Source organism: Sphaerodactylus townsendi, linkage group LG01 (genome assembly GCF_021028975.2).
Source record: "Sphaerodactylus townsendi isolate TG3544 linkage group LG01, MPM_Stown_v2.3, whole genome shotgun sequence".
NCBI classification, from domain to species: domain Eukaryota; kingdom Metazoa; phylum Chordata; class Lepidosauria; order Squamata; family Sphaerodactylidae; genus Sphaerodactylus; species Sphaerodactylus townsendi.
In genome coordinates, this window is record NC_059425.1 from 107,112,739 (window position 1) to 107,134,502 (window position 21,764).

Genomic DNA, 21,764 nt, shown 5'->3' on the forward strand with positions numbered 1-21,764 from the left:
TATTAGACACCAGGAGTGATGCAGCTGTATGGAAAGCAATGATGCAATGACTGGCCCATGCCCACCTCCAAAATTAGGCCCTTTCCGCATGGGCCCATAAACATGAGTTAAGAGTGGGATAATACCCAGGTTGGGGCGGAGGGAACTTCGCATAGATCCCGCTCCTGAAGTGAGTCTGCTCTGCGTCCCCCCCCCCCCCCCACACACACACCAGGTTTTTCAAGAATCATGTTATGTGTGGTTCTTTTGTTTTAATATGCCTCACATTTGTGAGGCGCATTATTCAGCTGCCTCCCACAAGACCATCGCAGTCCCTACGCTCCCTCATCCCACCGCCCTTGCCAGTGACAAAGGGCTGTTTCATGACCCTGGGAGTCAGTTGTACCTGCCTCCGAAGCTGCTCCTCAGAGGGAGGCAAAGATCCCCCCAAAACCCATGCCTCCACGCGAAGGTGCACACCTGTTCCACAGAACAGCCAGCCATACAAATGGGCCAGGGCGAGGACGGGTTCGTGTAACCCACCTTTCACTCATGTTTATTGACCCATGCAGAAAGAGCCTAAGTGTATTTGCTAATCTCCCATGTGGAACTGCACTGACGACACAAAAATTAAAACGGTGTTGCACTTACCTGTAACTGTTATTTGAATGTCTTCTGTGCAGGCATACATCCCTCTCTCTTTCCCCTCAGTGGAATTTTGGCCTGGGATGTAAGCTCCATGCTTCCATCATGTGACCGTTTGGGTGGGAAAGCCCTGGCTTGAGGTGTAGGGTTGGGAAGGACTCCTCAGAAACTTACAAAAAAACTTCTAGAAACTTACTAGTCTAACTCCATGGCTGACCTGCAACGGTGCAGTTCCCATGCATCCCTGCAAAGAAGATACTCAGTGAACAATAGTTATGGATAAGTGGAACAGTGTTTTATTCTACTTTATTTTCTGTGATGTTGCTGTTTCCTGCATTTCTGTTGTTGTCCAGTTTAAAACCATAAATTCCCAGCAGCAAATCTTTGGGTGTCATTTAATAAACTTGTTGCTAGACTTTTTTGTCCTTAACTTGTTCAGATATTCTTGAGTCTCCTTTGTCCAGCCTCCCTCTTTCCCATTGTTCTTTTTATGCTTTCCCTTACTTTAGGAATAGCAGATGTTGCCGTACTCTTACTTCTGCAAGCTGAGTACATGTATAGATAAGCTTCCTGTTTTCACGAGTGCCTGTAACTGATAGACCACATATGGTTCACAACATCCTGTCCCTAATACAGAAGAACATACAAAGTTCCACCCTAGATCACACGAAAGAGCAGTATAGCTTAGTCTGTCTGTCTGTCTGTCTGTCTGTCTGTCTGTCTGTCTGTCTGTCTGTCTGTCGTCCCCCCCCCACACACACACACACACCCCATGGTTCAGCCCACCTGCATGGCTGTTTTCCCTTTTGCAATAATAAACTGCTGATTAAATGTTGACTGAGAAAGGCCTGGTTGATGGAACAGCATCATCAATGAAAATGGATTCTGGAATTGGTCCCCCGACAGAAACTATATCCAGCAATACTTCCAAACAGAAATAAGTATCCAATGCAAGTCTTAATTTATGGGCAAGTGAAACTATCAAACTGGTCCATGCTTCAGAAAGAAGGCATGGGATCCACTCTCTGATCTCTGCAGTTCTGAAAAGACATATGGACCCAAAACAGATCAGTTGATTTCTAGTTATGTGCACGTTCCATATTGAAGCACTTTTCTTCTCTGCTGGCTGAGGTGGAAGGCTATCATTAAGCATGTGGGCTATTGTGTGAACTACTGGGGCTGTCACTACCAGCTCCATGCCTTTTCCTTAAGCTTTTCTTAGCTTTTAGGATGTTAACCTGCTTATACTAGTTCTAGTGGCATATGCTAGTCAGGACGGATCTTGTCTGTATCCATACTTGACTAGTATTGTTCAGTTCTCCTAAGGTAATAATTGTCTGCAAGATGTGAAAGGCACAATCCTGAAAACACCTGGAATTCCACTCAGGTGGAAGAAAACCTTCTTAAGAGCTACCTGGCTGCTGTTTCATTCGGGAGTAATCCTCAATACTATTGTGGACTGCAGTTCTCCTTCCTGAAATGCGCACCATGGCAAATCCTTTGGTGATGCATCTATGTTAAAGCTTCAGTCATGCCTTTCGTCATCAGTCAAAGTCCTAAGAACGATGATTTCATGCCTCATCTCCCTCTCAGATGTAAGATTCTACTCCAGTCCTTTCTGGATTCCACCTCCCTCAAAATTTCAAGCCCAGATTGCCATTACCCAGGAATAGTATAATGATCCTTTCTGTAACGGAGCTCCTCCCATCACCAGATTTGAGAGCTCCAATCAAGGAGTCACAGCACAGGACAATAACTGCTATTCTCAGCATCAATGACTAGGGAGCCTATTGCAGTTGGTTGTAACCCAAGACCCTGTTTGGACATGGAAAATGGCAAAAACATAAGCTACCTGGAGCAAAGCATTACCAAGTTGGTGCACCTCTAATCATAACCAGCCATGATCTAGTGAGCACAAACTACATGACAGTAAAAGTACATGTATACAGCGATGGGAACAATTACTGTAAGTCAGTAAGGTGGACTGTGAATGAACCAATAACTTTTAGTTTCTTGGTGAAACATAAACCTTGTCTTGAGTGTCTTTGGGCTGAGGAATATGGCAATGGAGAGGAATGGGAATGGCCCAGCAAGTTTGGGGAATAGCAGAAGAACGATCAGCAGGCTGATTTAAATTACTGCACAAAACTATCTTGATTGGCCTTCAGAAGGGCTTGTAAAGTGTAAAGCATTCCTTTCAGAGAAGGCTTTAGACTGATTCTAGCTTTTAGTGCATGCTGTAAAGGGTTTTTTTAAAGATGTTTCTCTTCTGTGGGAATTGGGTTTGTATGGCTGTGTGCTTTCTGAGTATCTGTGGTATATTTGTGTGTGCGTACTTTCTTATGAGCTGTTCTGAGCTGTTCGAAGGGCAGGATAAACTTCTACAGGATTTGCACAGTGGTGAAAATTGCAGCAAGTGGGTCATGGGAAAAGTTCACATAGCTGCAAGAAAATTATTGTTCAGTCTGTGAGGATCACTCTCTCTCTGTCATTGATGTTAGAGAGTGGTTTTTTTCAAAACTGGCTTTGAATTCCTTGAAGATATTAGTTCTGTTCTTGAAAACTTGAGGATTGATCACGTCTTCCTAGTGTATATGAATCAACAACTGCAAGAGACCTATCAGCGCGCAACAGTAGCTGCCAGAAGAACATTGATCGCAACAAATATTGCTATAATGCCCTCTTGCAGGCATAAAACCTCTACAAGAGGATTGGGTGCTGATTAGAAATCTAGGCATCCCTGGAAAGCACAAGCTAGCTTATAGATAGAAAGCACAGCCATGTGTAATAGTAGATAAGCTGTGAATGTTGCCAGTCTATAAAGTCAAGCCCGAAGACAGTGATGACCCTGTGAAAACCTTCCACCAAAATCATTTGCTTCTAGTTGGACAGCTGACGTGGAACTATCTAGAGCCCAACATCAGGATGAGAGGACAATAACAAGAAACTGGGAAGGTAGGGGAAACTGCCATTTCAACATTTACACTTTGGAAAGATATCTCTGAATCAGAGGATGACGGATTATAGAGACCTGCTCTGGAGAATGAGATCTCCTGGTGCCAAAGGGAGCTGTGGGCCCTGTCCTGTAAAATGTAGAAGCAGAGCCATTTATACCACATGTGTGTCTTCCAAATAACAGGATTCTGGAGAACTATCCTCAGCCTCTGCCACGTTCTGGTGCTTCTTGTGATCTCATTCCTGCTCACTCCAGTGCCAGATGTCAGACTACTCCCTTCCTTTTGCTCCCTGTCCCGCTTCTGTCTCTCTCTCCCACTCTGTCTAAAACCAGGCCTTTACATACTTCTGACATCACCCATATTATATTGCATCACCTTTGGTGCAGCTTTTTCACACCATTGGTCTTCTGGCACTAACTATTCATCTTTATGGGGTGTTGTGTGGTTTCTGGGCTGTGTGGCTGTATTCTAGAACCATTTTCTGCAGATGTTTCGCCTGCATTTGTGGCTGGCATCTTCAGATATTCATCTTTCTGTCTATGTCTGGAAAGTTCTTGACAGTCAGTCCCATTGAGGGCTTGGAAACTGAGTATGTCTTTCTTGATTTCAGTCATTTTCCTCTGAGTAAATCATAGTTTATCCCACTTTTGTATAAAATGGGTCTCTTGGTATTTATTATTGGTAATAAAATGACCATTAAGTTGCTGGCAATATTTCAGTAACATTAACTAGATATCTTTGTGGTTTTCTAGTAATGTTTACCTACACAGTATAATATCCCTGTAGTGTAATGCTGAGAAATGAACCTTTCAGTTTTTGAACCATTCATGCAAAAAGGAATTTCAGGCATGCTATCTGAAACAATAGTAATGTTTCTTCAGTAACATTAACTTAACTTCACTCATATTTACAATGCTAACTTAGTTTTCAGTGCAAGTGTTCAGCATAATGCTAGACTTGTCACCAGAATCTGTTTTTTTTAATGGTAAAACTATATGTGTTTATTTTTAAAATGTAATATGCCTCCTCTCCCAAGAACATTTTCCCGGTAGCTGACAAATTAAGCATGATAAAATCATAAAACATAACAAAAACCATTAATTTTTTTTAAAAAAACCAACCAGAGCATAAAAACAGGACAAAACATTTAGCAACCTGAAAGGATCTTCATCAAATGTTTCTAGAAACAGACTGTCTTAGATGTTTAAGAAAAAAGAAATATTTTGGACTGGCACCTGAACAGTAACTGTCAGGGAGACCTCAAGGAAGAGGGGATTCCATAGGCAACTTTTATATATAATTTGAAACATATCTGATATGAAAATTGCATATAGTGTGTTCTGTCAAAATAGTTTTCACCAGTACATGTATTTTCTTATACTATAATTTATTATTAGATTTATAATTCCATTTAATTGCATATATCTCTTTTCTATTTCTCCAGATGTGCACTGGCAACTACATATTTGTTCCGTATATGATAACTCCACATAACAAAGTATACTGCTGTGACAGCAGTTTCATGAAGGGATTGACTGAGCTGATGCAACCCAGCTTTGAACTATTACTTGGGCCAATATGCTTACCCTTGGTGGATCGCTTTATTCAACTTTTGAAGGTGGCTCAGGCCAGCTCAAGGTAAGGAATCTTGGATTCTGATGACCAAGTCCTGTCATAAAGGGGATAAGTTTATGTGTGTTCCAGTTATGAAGCTTCTTATTCCAATTACTGAGCTGTCCTCCATTCGATATTACAATTGTTAATTTATCAGTACAATGGAAGCACTGCGTGATTCATAAAAAAAACCCCTCTGATACTGAGGAGACTCAGAATGTAATTTTTGCATGCCTAAAATAATCAAGTCGCAAGTTCTTATATTTACCTTATTTGCATATCATTTGTGAAATCAGCTCCATAATTCAGATTATTCGGTCCCTTACCTCATTGACTGAGGGTTCTACAAATTCTCAATTGGCTATCAGCTGTGAGATTTTTATGAGCTTTTCTGTGGATAAAGTTGTGTCGCTCCGCCAAGACCTTCGAGCCACTTTTGCTACAATTAGCGAACTGGAGGCTCCATTGTCGTCTTCAGGTCCTTACCTGGACCAGTTTTCCCTGCCCGCCAAGACTGATGTCAGCAGAGTCCTGGCTACTGTTAGACCTACTACCTGTCCTCTGGATCCGTGCCCCTCCTGGCTAATTAAAGTGTGCCGGGAGGAGTTGCAACCCCACCTGTTGAACATTGTTAACTGCTCCCTGAGCAAGGAGTATTTCCGGGTGGGTTGAAGGAGGCGGTGGTCCACCCATTCTTGAAAAGACCATCCTTAGATCCTGGTGATCTGGCCAATTACCGCCCAGTTTCGAATCTTTCGTTTCTGGGGAAAGTAATTGAGAGAGTGATGTTGGAGCAGCTTCAGGGCTTCTTGGAGGACACATCAGTGCTCGATCCCTTCCAGTCCGGCTTCCGTGCTGGGCATGGGACAGAGACTGTCCTTGTCGCTGTCACAGATACGCTCCGCATGCAGCTTGACCGAGGCGGATCGGCGCTGCTGGTATTGTTAGACCTTACCGCAGCGTCACGACCTTTTGACCCACTGCCTGGCTGCTTCCAGGGTGCGAGGCACAGTCCTTCAGTGGATTGCCTCATTTCTCCAGGACAGGGGTCAGCAGGTATGGTGTGGGAACCAGGCCTCTCAAAGGTGCCCACTTAATTGCAGTGTGCCCCAGGGGGCCTTGTTATCCCCACTGTTGTTTAACATCTAGATGCAACCCCTTGCTCAGTTGGTGCAGAGCTTTGGGCTGGTCTGTCACCAATATTCTGATGACATCCAGCTCATTCTGTTGATGGAGGGGAGGGTGGCCTCTGCCCCTGTGGCTCTACAGCATTGTTTAGAGCGGCTGGACTATTGCAGCTCACTCTAAGCAGGCTTTCCCTTGCGACTGATCTGGAAACTGAAGCTGGTCCAGAATGCGGCAGCTCGACATCTGATGGGTGATTCTTTTAGAGATCATATCACCCCCATGTTGCTCCGCCTGCACTGGTTCCCAGTGGAATTCCAGATCACCTTCAAGCTGTTGATATTAACCTTTAAGGCCCTTCACTGCTTGGGGCCCTCATACCTTCATGACCGTCTTACCCCATATGTCCCAAGAAGGCCTCTGCGATCTGCAGAGGCTAGTCTACTGACAGTCCCTTGCCCTTCAATGATGTGGCTGGCCTCTACCCGGACCAGGGCTTTTACGGCCCTGGCCCCTGCCTGGTGGAACACTCTTCCATCTGCAGTTAGGGCCCTGCAGGACCTTGGTGAGTTCCGCAGGGCATGTTTCACCGGGCTTTTGGGGAGGCCAGCCATGGATTGCCTGCCCCCTCTTGATGTCCCGCACTGTATTCTTATGTCATCTCCAGCATTGCCTCGTATTATAGTCTCGCTATTTTGGCATTGCTCGTCCCCTCCCGGCTTTAGAATTGGACGCCACCAATTAATGTGGGTTCTATGATAATGCTGCTGTTGTGTTTTTAAGGGTTTTTAATATTTGATGCTTATAAATTGCATCCTATTGTGTATTGTTTTTATTGTACATCACCCAGAGCCCTTCGGGGATGGGCGGTCTAAGAAATTTAAACCCTTAAAATTAATTAATTAAATCATCATCATCATCATCCTGAAATTGCCTCCATAATTCTGACTCTGCTTGGTAGTTAATGTTTGCAATAGTACCAGAACAATGGATTTACATCTGTACCCATATAACAGTAGCTGCTGTAGAAGCAGCTATTTAAGCAGGAGTCAGCCATTATTAACACATTTTTTCTTTTCTTTTAGCCAGTACTTCAGGGAGTCAATTCTGAATGATATCAGAAAAGCTCGTAATTTGTACACAGGGAAAGAGCTAGCTACAGAGTTGGCGAGGATACGACAAAGGGTGGATAACATTGAGCTTCTATCTGCAGACATTGTGATAAACTTGTTATTGTCTTACAGAGATATTCAGGTAGGAATTTGAATTTAAATTGATTAATGTATTGTCGAAGGCTTTCACGGCCGGATTCAACTGGTTGTGGTGGGTTTTCCAGGCTGTGTGGCTGTGGTCTGGTAGATCTTGTTCCTAATGTTTCGCATGCATTTGTGGCTGGCATCTTCAGAGGTGTATCACAGAGGGAAGTCTGTTACACACTGTGTCCAGTGAGAAGGGAATGTTTTAGTGAAGCTACAGTATCACATTGAGGGAACATTCTCTTACTCTCCCCAAAATTTTAGCAAAACCATAGAGTTTGGTGGCAGGTACTAGAGACTATTAAAGCAGTTACTCGGAGTAGACCACCTTGTAGGATGCAATGTAGACAAGAACCGACAGACACACAGTCACCAGTGCAGTTCTATTTGTTGCTATCTACTAACAAAGTGCATCGCCAGACCACAGGTGTTTTCAGGCACACATCACTCTGCTGTCTGTGCTATCTATATACATTTGTGGTACCAATCAGGTGCCCTCACCTTATCAGGTTTGCACACGGTACATGCAGTGCACTTGGTACTAATCTTCACAGGGCACCTGTTAGAAGGAGGGTCCAGCTGTCATTTCGATTTTGCTCATCTAAACATTTACACATGTTCTGACAGAGACTTCAGTATCACATCAGAAGGGACATCCTGCCACGGGGATGTGAATTACTGCCCCGTGTACCTTCCTCCCAAAAGCTCCCACCAGTTACCAGGAGAGACTTGTAGTGTAAGGCTTCAGAAGTTAAAGCACATTTCATCACAAACAAATGAGAATGAATATTCATTAGCATTTCTAGCATCACTTCTGTCCAGGTCAGAAGATGGGAGAAGGGCCAGTTGGAGTTGGGTTGCAGAGGTACAAGGCAGAATGTAGTTCAGCAGAAGTTTCAAAGGGAGGTTAGAGCATGAGTTAACAAAGTAGAATTCATTAACAAGTTCGGGACAATGGCCCCCCCCCCCCCCCGGGCTATATAATGATTGTTATTTCATTGCAGATGCTGATTTTGCTGCACTTCCCACCTCTATTCTTCTTTCCCAACTCTAGTCAAAGTGGTTATATTTTCCATTGTATTTTTGCATCCCGGCTCTAACTGGTCTTCATTGTAACATCTCTCTTACCTTTTGTTACATAAACTACTCCCTGTGCACAAGTACAACTTTTCTAAAGCCCACCTAAAGCAAATTGTTAAGCCTGTGTATTCATACATGAGCCAAACCTGGCACCCTGGTCCCAGAAACAGGAGGCAAAGAACATTTAAGTAATACATTTTATTTACAATGAAAAGCATAAAGCATAAAGAAAGATAGCATAAAGAAAGGCAGTTGGTCCAGCAAATATCCCAGAAGAAAATATATAATCTAGTCCTCTGTAAAGATTCTGGGCAGATGGATTACTGCCTGAATGTGGAACAGAAGGAAAGGATGTAAAATATACTTTTCCAGTCTGTTGAGAAAGGAAGGGGGTGTGTGGTCTAGGATTACTTGAAGATCATGTGGGGGAGGTAGGAAGAGATGGTCCTTGAAGGAGATGGAGTCCTTATCTGTTTTTAAATTGATCTCTGAGTTCTAAGGGTGGCTGAATCCAAATTGCTGAGCAAAAACCTTTGTTTGTCTGTTGGTCAGTTGGTGTTTGAATTTGAGAGGGAAAAATCAAGTTTTTGATGGTGCTATTAGAGGCTACTGAGAGGCTAGGAGGGTATGTAGGGAATTTGATTGAATTAAAAGAGCCAGTGTGATATAGTGGTTAAGAACAGGTGGATTCTAATCTGGACAACCAGGTTTGATTCACCTCCACCTGAGTGGCGGAGGCTTATCTAGTGAACCAGATGTATTTCCACACTCCTACATTCCTGCTGGGTGACCTTGGGCTAGTCACAGTTCTTTGGAACTCTCTCAGCCCCACCTACCTCACAAGTTGTCTGTTGTGTGGAGAGGAAGGGAAAGGAGCTTGTAAGACACCTTGAGTCTTCTTACAGGAGAAAAAGGTGGGATATAAATCCAAACTCTTCTTCTTCTAAAATGAAAAGACAAAGGACTTGATTTGGTGGTGGTAGAAATTGACCTAGTTAATATTCAGAATCTCTGGTTAGGGCAGAATCCATGATTTCACTCTGGGTGCAGTTGATTTTTTCATCATTGTCAAGGGCCTGTTGAGTGCAAAGGGAGTGCAGCATTCAAAGAAATAAATATATCTGAGGAATAAACTCGTTGTCTCTGAAATACAGGGTGGGATGGTTCACACTTGCCTGTTTTGAATGGTAACTCTGTTTGGAAAATATTTCAAGTCTTAAGTCTGACTTATCAAGTCTATTCAATTTATCTTGTGGCTATAGCAGAGGGTAGGCACGTGACAGGTGTGCAAGGATGCTGTGATGATATTCATCATCTAATAAAGGCCATAGAACCCATTTTAAGTCTTTGAACATACCCCTTCAGACAATGCCAGCATAAGACCTACAGTTGTTCACACTAAAGTTAATGCTTCTTTTTATTTTTTGCATGTAAAATACTCTTTCTTCCCATCTTTTGGAAGGATTATGATTCTATTGTCAAGCTGGTAGAAACATTAGAAAGACTTCCAACTTTTGACTTGGCTTTGCATCATCATGTGAAGTTTCATTATGCATTTGCACTAAACAGGTAAGAACTTCTCCTTTATTGTTGAATTCATATAACTTGTTTTCTGCAAAGCTACTTCTGATTCTTCCCACCCACCCTCTTTCCCCCATGCTTCCATATCGTGAGAATTATTTTTGGTTTTCCATCTGCGTGTAAGCCCATATTTAACCTTCCTTACTGCTTATGATTAAGAAAGAAATAGAAAAAAATACAGAGTCAAATGTTGAAATAGATTCAAAAGGCAAAAACATAAATTCACCTGTTTTGAGTAACAAGGATGGGAACAGTCTGGCAAACCTCACACTGATATACAGTTTGAGTACATAGCATTCCATGTAAGCATAAAACATCCACTTTTTTCAGGAAACAAGGCTGAAAGTCAGCATATTCAAAGCCCCTTCATTTTATCCCTTTAATATTTAGGGACAATATTTGCACAGGTGGTTGCTTATTTTGAATAAAACATCAGATAATCATTTACTACTAATGACCGTGTTTGTGATATACCATGTATCTCTGATGCCTGGATGTATTTTTGCTTGCTTCAACTGAGAATGACATATGTTCATTTTACATATTTAAAATTAAATGTGGATGTATTATATTCATTATTCAGAATCAAACAAGCAGTGTGGCAAAATTTTAAATGCAATTTGATTTCTAGGAGAATGGTGCTTGACTGTCAGTCAAATCTATGACCATTATAACGTGCTTAGAGATTAAAAGAACTGAAAAATAAGACCAGCTGCAGATGTTTGTATTTTTCCTTCTAACAGACGAAATCTACTTGGAGATAGACAGAAAGCGCTAGATATTATGATACCTCTGGTGGAGAGTGAGAGCCAAGTCGCTTCAGACATGTATTGCCTTGTGGGACGGATATACAAAGACATTTTTTTGGATTCTGGATTTACAGACGCAGAGAGCAGAGATCAAGGAACCATATGGTAAACAGCACTTGACTGCATGCGTATTTGGTTTTTTTGGGGGGGAAGGGGGATGAGGGGGTTCACAGGTAACATCAGATTAGTTTCAGTAAGACTTGGTTATGACTAATGTATTGAACCTTTGGTACTTTAATTCTTCTAACAAGTAAAAAGTTTGTAGCAATTGACATATAACCACAAAGTTTGTATAGAAAGGGTATTTTAACAAGTGGTTCCCTGAGGCTTTCCCACAGCTGTGAAACTTTCTTTTCCAGCAGTTAGTACTGCTTCCAGCTTGGAGAGGAGACAGGGTGCCACACTCTTTCTGTAAGCTTAAAAACACTAGGAATTAATGTTTTATTTGCCTTAGCCATTGGCTGTTACCAGATCAATAAAAGTGCAAACCTACATAGATAAGATCTTTTTACAGTTATTTTTATAGCTGCATTCTTGGCAATAAAATCTTATTACATTTTGGCAGCAAGTATACTCCTTGTAACTCTTCTATATTTAATATTCAAAAGAATTTCAGCTTTGTTCAGTGTGGAATAATAAGGGACTCTTTTTATAACAGGCTGTACTGGTTCCTTCACTTTCAGAGTTTGCCAACACCAAGTAGGGAAGGGTCTCTATCTTCCTGTTGCTTCTTATTGCTCAAAAAAGAAAGCTCAGGGGAGAGAAAAGTGAGAATGATCTGTAATCATCAGTGCCTTTCACTGACAGAGTGCTGGATCTGACTAGATTGTACCTGGTGATGGTGAAAGAATCAGTGTACTTCCTTTTCCATTGAAAGCACTTTACAGACAAGGAGATAGGCAAAGAAGACCTGCCAAGGGCCTTGCATAGGACAGTGGCTGGAAGAAGTTTGGGAGTAGATGCAGGCTAATGAATTGATGCTTTATTCTTACAAAGCTAAAGTGCTAATGGTGGACAGAAGGTCTCATCAAGAATGGGGTCTGGATGACTGTTCTAGATTGGGTTGCACTGCTCTTGAAGGAACAAGTCTTTACTCTAGGGTATTCTGCTGGCCTGCTGCTGGACTAGCAAGTGGCCAGGATGCCTTTTAAAATCTTCAACTTGTTAGCCAGCTGGAGCCTTTCCTGGGCAGAAAAGTTGTCACCACTGTGATGCATGCCCTGGTTACATCTTGATTAGACTGCTGCAATATGCTGGGGCTGCCCTTGAGAAGTATTTGGAAATATCAATTGGTGCAGAATTCTGCAGCCAAGAAGTTGATTGTAGTGGATTGTATCCCTCCTGTCTTGGTTAATATACCCTGGCTACCAGTCTGTTTCTGGGTGCAATTCAAGGTATTGAGGCTGGCCCTTAAAGCCCAACATGGCTTGGGACCAACAGTTTGGATTTATATCCCCCCTTTCTCTCCTGCAGGAGACTCAAAGGGGCTTACAATCTCCTTGCCCTTCCCCCCTCACAACAAACACCCTGTGAGGGAGGTGGGGCTGAGAGAGCTCCAAGAAGCTGTGACTAGCCCAAGGTCACCCAGCTGGCATGAGTGGGAGTGTACAGGCTAATCTGAATTCCCCAGATAAGCCTCCACAGCTCAGGCGGCAAAGCTGGGAATCAAATCCGGTTCCTCCAGATTAGATACACAAGCTCTTAACCTCCTACGCCACTGCTGCTCCTGCTCCTGCTGAAGAACCTTCTACTCCATTTTGACCCTATCCAATTTCTACAGTCACCTTCTGAGGTCCCACTTTGAATGCCCTCACCTTCTTAGATTAGGCAGGTGGCAACTCAGGAGAGGGTTTTCTTGGTAGTGGCACCAAAGTTCTGGAACTCTCCTCCCAGGGAGACTTGTTTGTCCCCTTCTGTTGCCATCTTCCACCAGTAAAAACTTTTTTTTCGGGCATTTCCTCAGTGGTCCCTGCTTCTTGATAATTGTTTATGTCTGTCTGCCTGCCTGCCTGTGTGCATTTAGGTCTTATTTTCAATTGTTTTAAGGTCTTTTTGTCGGCTTAAATGTTTTAAATGCAGTTGTATTGTGTATTTTTTACTTGTAGTTGTCTTTATGACCCTTATGAGAACAGAAAGGCAGAGTTTAAATTTTGTTTAATAAATACAATAAAAAGTAATGTTTCACAAGCACAAACAAGAATTAAAAGTATGTGTAGTTTTTTAAGCCTGACGTTAAAAAAAGAAACTACTGTTCTTTACTAAGCAAAGGGCCAAAAGATCCTAGACCCTTTTAATACTTAGAAAAACTGTGCTCAACCTTTAAAATAACCTGGTGGGTTGGGCCCTGCCTGTGATCTTTTGAAACATACTAATAGTCCCATGCTGCGTTTCTTCCCTCTGTTTCTTATGATCTTCATACTTCCAAAAGAGTGTACACTGTTAGGGTTGCCAACCTCAAGGCTGGGTCCCAGAATTTTAAGATCTCCAGCCTACAGAGTCCAGTTCCCCTGTAGAAAATAGCAGCTTCGGTGGGGGCAGCTGTAAAGGCTCCATAGCATCTAGGAGAAATGGAAATCATAGAGTGACATCACCATTGAATTCACTTCAAAGTACTGCCCCCAAATGTCCAGGACTTTCTGAGATGGAGCTTGCAACCCTACAAGTATTCTCATTTAGGTGGTTTTAATTTTTTTGGCATATTTACTAACATTTATTTTTCTCTACTTCTGGCAGCTCATTATGGCAACTTTTTAAAACTACTGTAACAAAGCTATCTGCCTCAAAATATTGTCCTGTCCTGGATGAGATCTTGTCAGATCTGAAAAGCTAAGCAGGGTTGGTCCAGGTTAGCAATTCGATGGGAGACCACCATAGAATACTGGGGTTGCTATGCTGAGGCAGGCAATGGCAAATCACCTCTGTTCATTTGTTGCCTTGAAAACCCTACAAGGTTGCCATGTCAGCTGTGAAGGCACTTTACACACAAGGAGATAGGCAAGGAAGACCTGCCAAGGGTCTTGCAAATCTTCTCCAGTTTTTGCTTGAATGGAGGGGGTTATTTTCAATAATAAAATCAGAAACATTTGGCACTCAAGAGGCTTTTTGGAGTATAACCTAAAAATAGTTTTATTTGTCTCTTTTTGTGGGATTTAAAAGTCATGTTGACAAGTCTTCATAACAGGAATATAGTTTGTAACAGAATAATGTAATTGATAAGTTTGAGATGGTTAAGGTCAAATGATCTATTGTACTTCCAAATGTATCAAGAAGGTTCACACACAAGTGTTCAAACCTTTATTTTCAACTAAGAGTGCTTTCTCTAGGCAGTCACCAGTTAGTTTCTTAAATTTAAGATTCTTTTATACTTTCTTAGACTTAAGCTTTTTTCATTTTTCACAGTGGTTCTTCAGCTGTAGAAGTGAAGAACATTAACATACTTCCCCAGTTTATCTCTCAAACTGGCCTAAGATCACTCAGTTCACTAGAGATGGTTCCCATTTAACTCTTAGGAATCACTCTATAAACGTATTGTTGAAGGCTTTCACGGCCGGAATCACTGGGGTTCTGTGTGGTTTCCGGGCTGTATGGCCGTGTTCTAGCAGCATTCTCTCCTGACGTTTCACCTGCATCTGTGGCTGGCATCTTCAGAGGATCTGAAGACAATTCCTTAGAATGCAGTTGCCCGTCACAGTTGCTTATGAGAAAGTTTGGTGATTTACTATCAGAAATTTTAGTCTTCACCAAAATCAGGAGATTAAGCCCATTACAATAGTAATTTAATAGGCTTGATACTGGGCAGATTAAAACCTGCTCCTATTTGGGGATTTTGTTTTTGGCAGTCTTAGCCTAGAATCCCTAGTTGAGAATGGTAGTTAATAAAGCAAACCCCTACACTGCTATAGTTAGGTTCTTTTGTAATGGAAAGGGGGAGTACATTCTTGTATCTGTGCTAGCACTTAAAGTGAAATGAGTTCCCCTTGTTCTATATTGCTCAGCTATTTGGGCTAAAACTACAGTGGAACCTCAGTTTTTGTTGGTAATTCGTCCAAAAAGAATTGATGAAAACTGGAACCGATGAAAACCGAAGTCAATGAAAACCGAGGTTCTACTGTATCTCAGATAACATCGTATCTTCGAGACCGCATCACCCCATATGTCCCTAGGCGGCCTCTCCGATCGGCGGAGGCCAACTTATTGGTGGTCCCTGGCCCCTCGGCGATGCGGCTGGCCTCCACGCGGGCCAGGACTTTTACAGCCCTCGGCCCGGCCCGGTCGAACTCTCTCCCTCCTGCTGCCCGGCCTCTGCGGGACCTTAAGGCGTTCCTCGGTGCCTGTAAGCCGGAGCTGTTCCTCACTGGCCTTTGGAGGACCCAGCCGCTAATAGTGTTCCGATCTGTGGCCCTTTAACACCCGGGCCGCGCACTCCATCACTATGACTTCGCCATGCCTCCCTTCATGCGTGGGGAGGGAGGATTTTATACTGTTGAAATGCTGGACGCCACCTTACATCTTGGATTTTAATTTAATTTAATTTATATCTAAACTTGGATCGCTGCTTTTAAATGTTATTAATTATACTATTTTTAAATGTTGTACACCGCCCAGAGCCCTCCGGGGATGGGGCGGTATAAAAATCTAATAAAATAAATAAATAAATATAAATAAATAAATCAGCCTCTTGCTCAGTTTTAAAGAAAATGGCTGAACGTACCATGTTATGTTTCAAATGCTATACTATGGGCAGAATTTGGTCAAATATCCTTGCAAACAAGAGTTTGGCTTTTGTGCCTTTAATCTTGCCTAGAGATTAGAACTGTCCTTTGCTGAGAATGATTCATTAGATTGCTTGAAATGGGACACTTTTGGATCAGGTTAGATGAAAGCTATTGACGAGCAACTGCCACTATTTCATATGATCGCTATTATTACAGAATTGGGTAAAGAACAAAGCTTTTTTGCTTATTAAAAGGCAAGTTTTAGTAATTCATCGTGGAAGTTAGTTATTCATGGCTTGTTAAGTTTGTTCAGCAGTCCTGTATTTCTCTCCCAAGATGTTTACCCCTTATATTCATTCTTCAACTACTCTGTGCTTTTCTGTTTGCACGATTAATATTTTACCCTCCATGGTTCTACAAGAAAGATTTTAATAGACTGAATTCTGATATAATTGCCCTTGTGGTCTGCATAAATTTCCACATCATTTCATGTTCTGCTTGAATGCCTTAAAAAAAGAATATTAGAGATTATAATATTAAGCCACTTCCTGTGAATCAGGCACCACACTATACTTTAAAATCTCTGTTTTATTTGCATAGAGATAATGATTTTTAGATTACTTTGGTGGTAGCAAAAGTTGTCTCAATCCTTTTATCCCTTGAGCCCAAAAAGTAAAGAACATGAAATTTTTCGGCTGCCCAAGATTTGTAAATCAGTGAGCTCCTAAGGGAATAAAAGAGAAGGAAGGACTGATGTTAGAAACTGAAGAGAACATCTCAGATATGATTTGCTGGCAACATGTTACTGGCAGAAGTTCTGCTACGCAAGTTCAAACAAACAAAAAAGTTACGCTGAACTTGGTAATATGTGGCTGCAGATATATCTGCAGGCTGGCTCATACTTAATTGTATGAAATTCTGTCCTGAAGTTTAAAGGCATGTGGAGGATCAAAGTGGTCGGTCGGGGCTTTGTCTGGAACGTTGTAATTCTTCAGGGATTGGAAGGCCACTCGTCTTTTTGTAAATCCAATGCATGCATGTGAACAGGCTTTCAAACAGCAGAAAGAAAAGGCTTGTTGTTAGGCAGTTGGATAAATTGGGAATGAAGGGTGATTTGTACAGAGAGGTGCTGCAGGATTTCCAGCTACTGTGTGTCCCCTGGGGAAAGGGATGCACTGCCATTATTGGAGAGTATCAGGACATGACAAGAGAGACAAGAGAGGGTCCCTATGGGAGTTTCATGCAGGTATATGGCAACTGTAGTTAAAAGCACCTAATTCCAGGTCAATAATGCAATTACCTGCACCCACACTACACATTGCTATGTATGTGTGTGGCTCTGCAACAGTAGTTTTGGTGCCTCAGGGACCACCTCCTATTATCCTCCAATCCCTTTCCTGCTCAGCAGTTTCAGACGCATTAGCTAATAGCCCTGCAGCAGATTGGTACACCAATCAACCCTGATATCAGATGGGCAACAGAATTATTTTCTTGATGATGAATATGCTTTTAGTCAGATTAAATACTCTTCTGTCCCTATGTCCATTGGCTGTGCTTTCTCCTTTTTCCCACTCGTAAGTAGTTCTGGAAGGCTTTTACAGCACAGAAGAAAGAGGTGACCCAACTTCCCATTCAAAGATAGAAGGTTCCCAAGGATAATAAGCTACAGGGTTCTAGCTGATCACAATGTTTTCAAGTTCTATTTCTCAACCGATTACTTACTAGTGCGGCTTTTAGGGCAGGTTCTTACATTGCATTTAAACTGCCATGTGAACGCTTCTGGAAACACTTTAAACAAAGTGGCAGCAAGTGAGCCAGTGGCTTTCCCTGATTGGGAGGAACATTTCTGTGATATTTCTGAAGGTAGTTGACACTGGCATGGAAAATCTCCACAAAATTAAGACAAGGAGCTTTAATAGATTAAAGCAGCCACGAGGAGCTGATGCTATTTCCATGTGGTGTAATGTAATGGTTAGGCTTTATTTATTTATTTGTGGGTTTTATATACTGCCCAACCCCCGGAGGGCTCTGGGCGGTGCACAACATAATTTCATTTTACAACCCATACAAACAAACCCCATTAAATTAGAATTAAAACACAGCGATAAAATTAACAAAGATGGCGTCACGCTTGACCTAGTCTTAGCATAACCATTAAAGAGACTGGTCCTAACACCCATGTACTGTCAACAGTCTGAATGCTAGTCAGACTAGTGAGCCCTCTTTGGCAGAATGACCTATTCCTCTCCCAGCATTTCAGGCTTATTGTAATCAAGATGTGAGGGGATGGATCTCCTTTTGCTGTTTGTTCTGTGACATGACATGCTCACAACTCTCCAAAGGTAGAACATGTTGGCAAAGCAACGAGGTTTAGTTCTTTGGGGGTTTTGTACCAGTAGTGACAACAGAAATGGTTCTAATGCCTCTTCACCATCCCTGAATGTAAGGAGGTTGTAATGCTTCTGGCATTGTGTGAGGTTTTTAAGGTCAACTTTCCCCTTTCTGTCCCTCATCTAAAAAAGAAGCTGTCTGACTTTACAGGGCAAAGGCTGGATGAGCAGAGGGTGAGCAATAAACAGTCACCTTTAGCCTTATTTCCTGGCCTTTAGATAGGACTTGAGAACAGGATTGTTATGAGCACATTTTCACTGTGAATTTTGTTTTCTACACAAGAATAATTTTTGTCTTGTACACCACCATTGTTTCTCTTTGTTTGAACTGGTTGGAGAAATGTAGATTAAAAAAAAATCTGCTAGGCTTCAATTTTTTTTTCATTTGTTTCCATATAAATTATCAGAAGTAACATAATTTGAAACTGATCCATTTTTAAAAGTTTCAGGGAATCTCATACATTCAGGTGTCCCCCAAGGATCCGTTTTGGGACCAGGGCTCTTTAACCTATTCATAAATGACCTGGTAGTAGGGGTGGGTAGCGTGGTGGCCAAGTTTGCAGATGATACCAAATTATGTAGGGTGGTGAGAACCACAAAGGATTGCGAAGAGCTCCAAGCGGACCTTGATAAATTAGGTGAGTGGGCTCAGAAATGGCAAATGCAGTTCAATGTAGCAAAATGTAAAGTGATGCACATAGGGGCAAAAAATCCAAACTTCACATATACACATGCGCTACAGGGGTCCAGTGCTATCAGTCACAAAGACCAGGAAAGAGGATTTAAGGCGTCTTAGTTGATAGTTCCATGGGAATGTCAACTCAATGCATGGCAGCTGTGAAAAAGGCAAACTCTATGCTGGGGATCATTAGAAAAGGAATTGATAATAAAACTGCAAAGATTGTCATGCCCTTATATAAAGCAGTGGTGCGACCGCACTTGGAGTACTGTGTCCAGTTCTGGTTGCCACATCTCAAAAAGGATATTGAGGAGATAGAAAAAGTGCAGAGAAGGGCAACAAGGATGATTGGGGGACTGGAGCACCTTCCCTATGAGGAGAGGCTGCAGCGTTTGGGACTCTTTAGTTTGGAGAGGAGGCGGCTGAGGGGGGATATGATTGAAGTCTACAAAATTATGCATGGGGTAGAAAATGTTGACAGAGAGAAATTTTTCGCTCTTTCTCACAATACTAGAACCAGGGGGCATTCATTGAAAATGCTGGGGGGAAGAATTAGGACTAATAAAAGGAAACACTTCTTCACGCAACGTGTGATTGGTGTTTGGAATATGCTGCCACAGGAGGTGGTGATGGCTACTAACCTGGATAGCTTTAAAAGGGGCTTGGACAGATTTATGGAGGAGAAGTCGATTTATGGCTACCAATCTTGATCCTCCTTGATCTGAGATTGCAAATGCCTTAACAGACCAGGTGATCGGGAGCAACAGCCGCAGAAGGCCATTGCGTTCACATCCTACATGTGAGCTCCCAAAGGCACCTGGTGGGCCACTGCGAGTAGCAGAGAGCTGGACTAGATGGACTTTGGTCTGATCCAGCTGGCTTGTTCTTATGTTCTTATGTTCTTATGTTCTTATTTTTATTTGTAACTAGCAGTGCCCGGCCATGCGTTGCTGTGGCTGAGTGTGGTGAAATGGAAATGGAAGAAAAATAAGCCTGTGTTAATGAAGCCCTTACTTTTCTCTTAGTGAGAATCGATCAGTTGATCCCTGTGATTGTGCTCCCATTCCCCAACAGATGGCCATTAAGGCTCTGTGTAAGGAAAGACTGCGCCATCCTCTGAGGAGAATAGCCCTTACTTCTGAAGGTGTGTCTTATGGCTAGGTGAATTGTCTTTTCTCATAATTTGAATCCATTAGTGTGTTTCCTAGTGTCCCAACAGATGTAAATGTTGTACCTGAATGCAGAGGGAGAGGTAGAAGAAGGCAGTTGGCATCCTGTTGCAAAATTGCTTCTAAGTGTGTTTTGGAATTCTGTATGGTAAAATGCAGTTGAGTAGTGTATCAAAAGTGGTTTGAAAGTGCACGTCCTGTAGGGTGAAGGGCATTACACAGAGGCAGAAGGCGGCAGTTGGTGACACTCAGCCAAAGTGATCTTCTGGCACCATGAGCTGGGGGGCAGAGATGTGGGTAAGTGAGATGGGGGAGGGGGAGAGGCATGGTTTTGGGCCATGTGTGTGGGGGGGCTGTTTTTGTATGACTGACCAACGTTGGGGGGAGAGTACATTATTCCTTGGCTCGAGTAGTCAGGGGGGGAGGGTGAGGGGATTCCATTGGAGATCTAAAGACTGCCGTAAAAATTCTGCTGGAGGAGGTAGCTGAAAAATTAGCCAAAGAATGCGTCTCCCCCCCCCCCTCCTTCTGTGCATGTATCCCGGGTTTCCCCGCCTCCCCGAAATAGCGGGTTGCAAACTGAAAGGGAGATCCACTCCTTCTGGGCAATCTGCCTCCCGAGATGTCCATGGTGTGCAGCAGCTTTTTGGGGCGCAAAGCGGGGGCAGGGGCGGGGGCTAAGAGAATAGCCACTTCTCCCCTGCATCGAGTGGAGCAGCAGGCGCTGTTGCCTGTGCTGCTGTGGTTCTCGAGTGGTGGTGTTTGAGGGGGTGTCTGCTGGTGGGAGGGGTCGTCCGCATCGCTGGTGCGTTAATCCCAGGGTTCAATGGAGAAGAAGGGGAATGATGCATACAAGTGTCCCATGAAACACTACACAGTCCAGTGAGGGGAAGAGCCCTTACTTTTGTCATGTAGAAGATGTTTACTTGCAGGGGGCAAGGGGTGATGCTGCGGTGTCGGAGTGGCAGCCGTGAGGGGCAGCTCAAGGTGCAGTGTAGCAAGGCATGGAGACAGGCTCCTTGTAGCGGGCATGAGGGGCAGCAGAAGTCACCGCAGAGTTAGACGGGGGAGCATGGTGCGTTGTTGTGGGCATTTGGGCCAGTGGAAGTTAGGCCAGGAGGAAGCATGGAGCCAGGCACGGCTCCGTGGGCGTTTTGGGCAGCAGAAGTTTGCGCGGAGGCAGGGGTGGAGCCTGGTGCGTCGGCATTGGGGCCATGAGGGGCAGTTGAAAGTGGCACAGAAGTAGGCGGCTGGGAGTGTGTGGGTGTGGGAGTGAAGTTTGGTGAATGAGATGGGTGTGCAGACGGATTGCCGTTGTTGGATATGTGCAGCAGGAGGTGGTAGGTGGTGGGGCTGAGCGGTGGCGGCAGGCGGTGGAAGAATGCAGTGAGGCAGCTGTAGGCGGTGCGGCCAATTGGCGAGGCAGCATGAAGGTTCAGAGGCATAACGAGAACAGCATTCGGTGGAGGAGTGGGCAGCAGCGGGGCTGTAAGTGTGGGGGGAAAGCATTTTACCTGGCTCAGGTGCGTTACCTGGAGAAGGGGAGGTGTGGAAAACATGCGCGCATACATGAGCAACGGCGTGTGAATTTTTGAGAGCATTTGGTCCACTGGTTTCGGAGTTAGAGCATGACTCACAAACGAATGGTTAGCTTTGTATATATATAGATTATTCCTTTCATGAGTGGAACTTTGTTATTTGCTAATAATATACTGTAGAAGTAACTAATTTTTGATAAAAATTATAACTGCAAAAAAACCTTGAG

General features: G+C 43.1%; 1 protein-coding gene across 2 annotated transcripts in view; it reads left to right on the plus strand.

Moving 5' to 3' along the window:
- Positions 1-21,764, plus strand: part of MAP3K5 (mitogen-activated protein kinase kinase kinase 5) — a 124,606-nt gene that overhangs the window by 38,699 nt on the left and 64,143 nt on the right. For both annotated transcript variants that reach the window (XM_048489881.1, XM_048489890.1), the window contains exons 4-7: positions 5,026-5,219; positions 7,406-7,574; positions 10,119-10,225; positions 10,981-11,151. In XM_048489881.1, the coding sequence (XP_048345838.1) occupies positions 5,026-5,219; positions 7,406-7,574; positions 10,119-10,225; positions 10,981-11,151 (641 nt within the window). The remainder of the gene's footprint in view (positions 1-5,025; positions 5,220-7,405; positions 7,575-10,118; positions 10,226-10,980; positions 11,152-21,764) is intronic.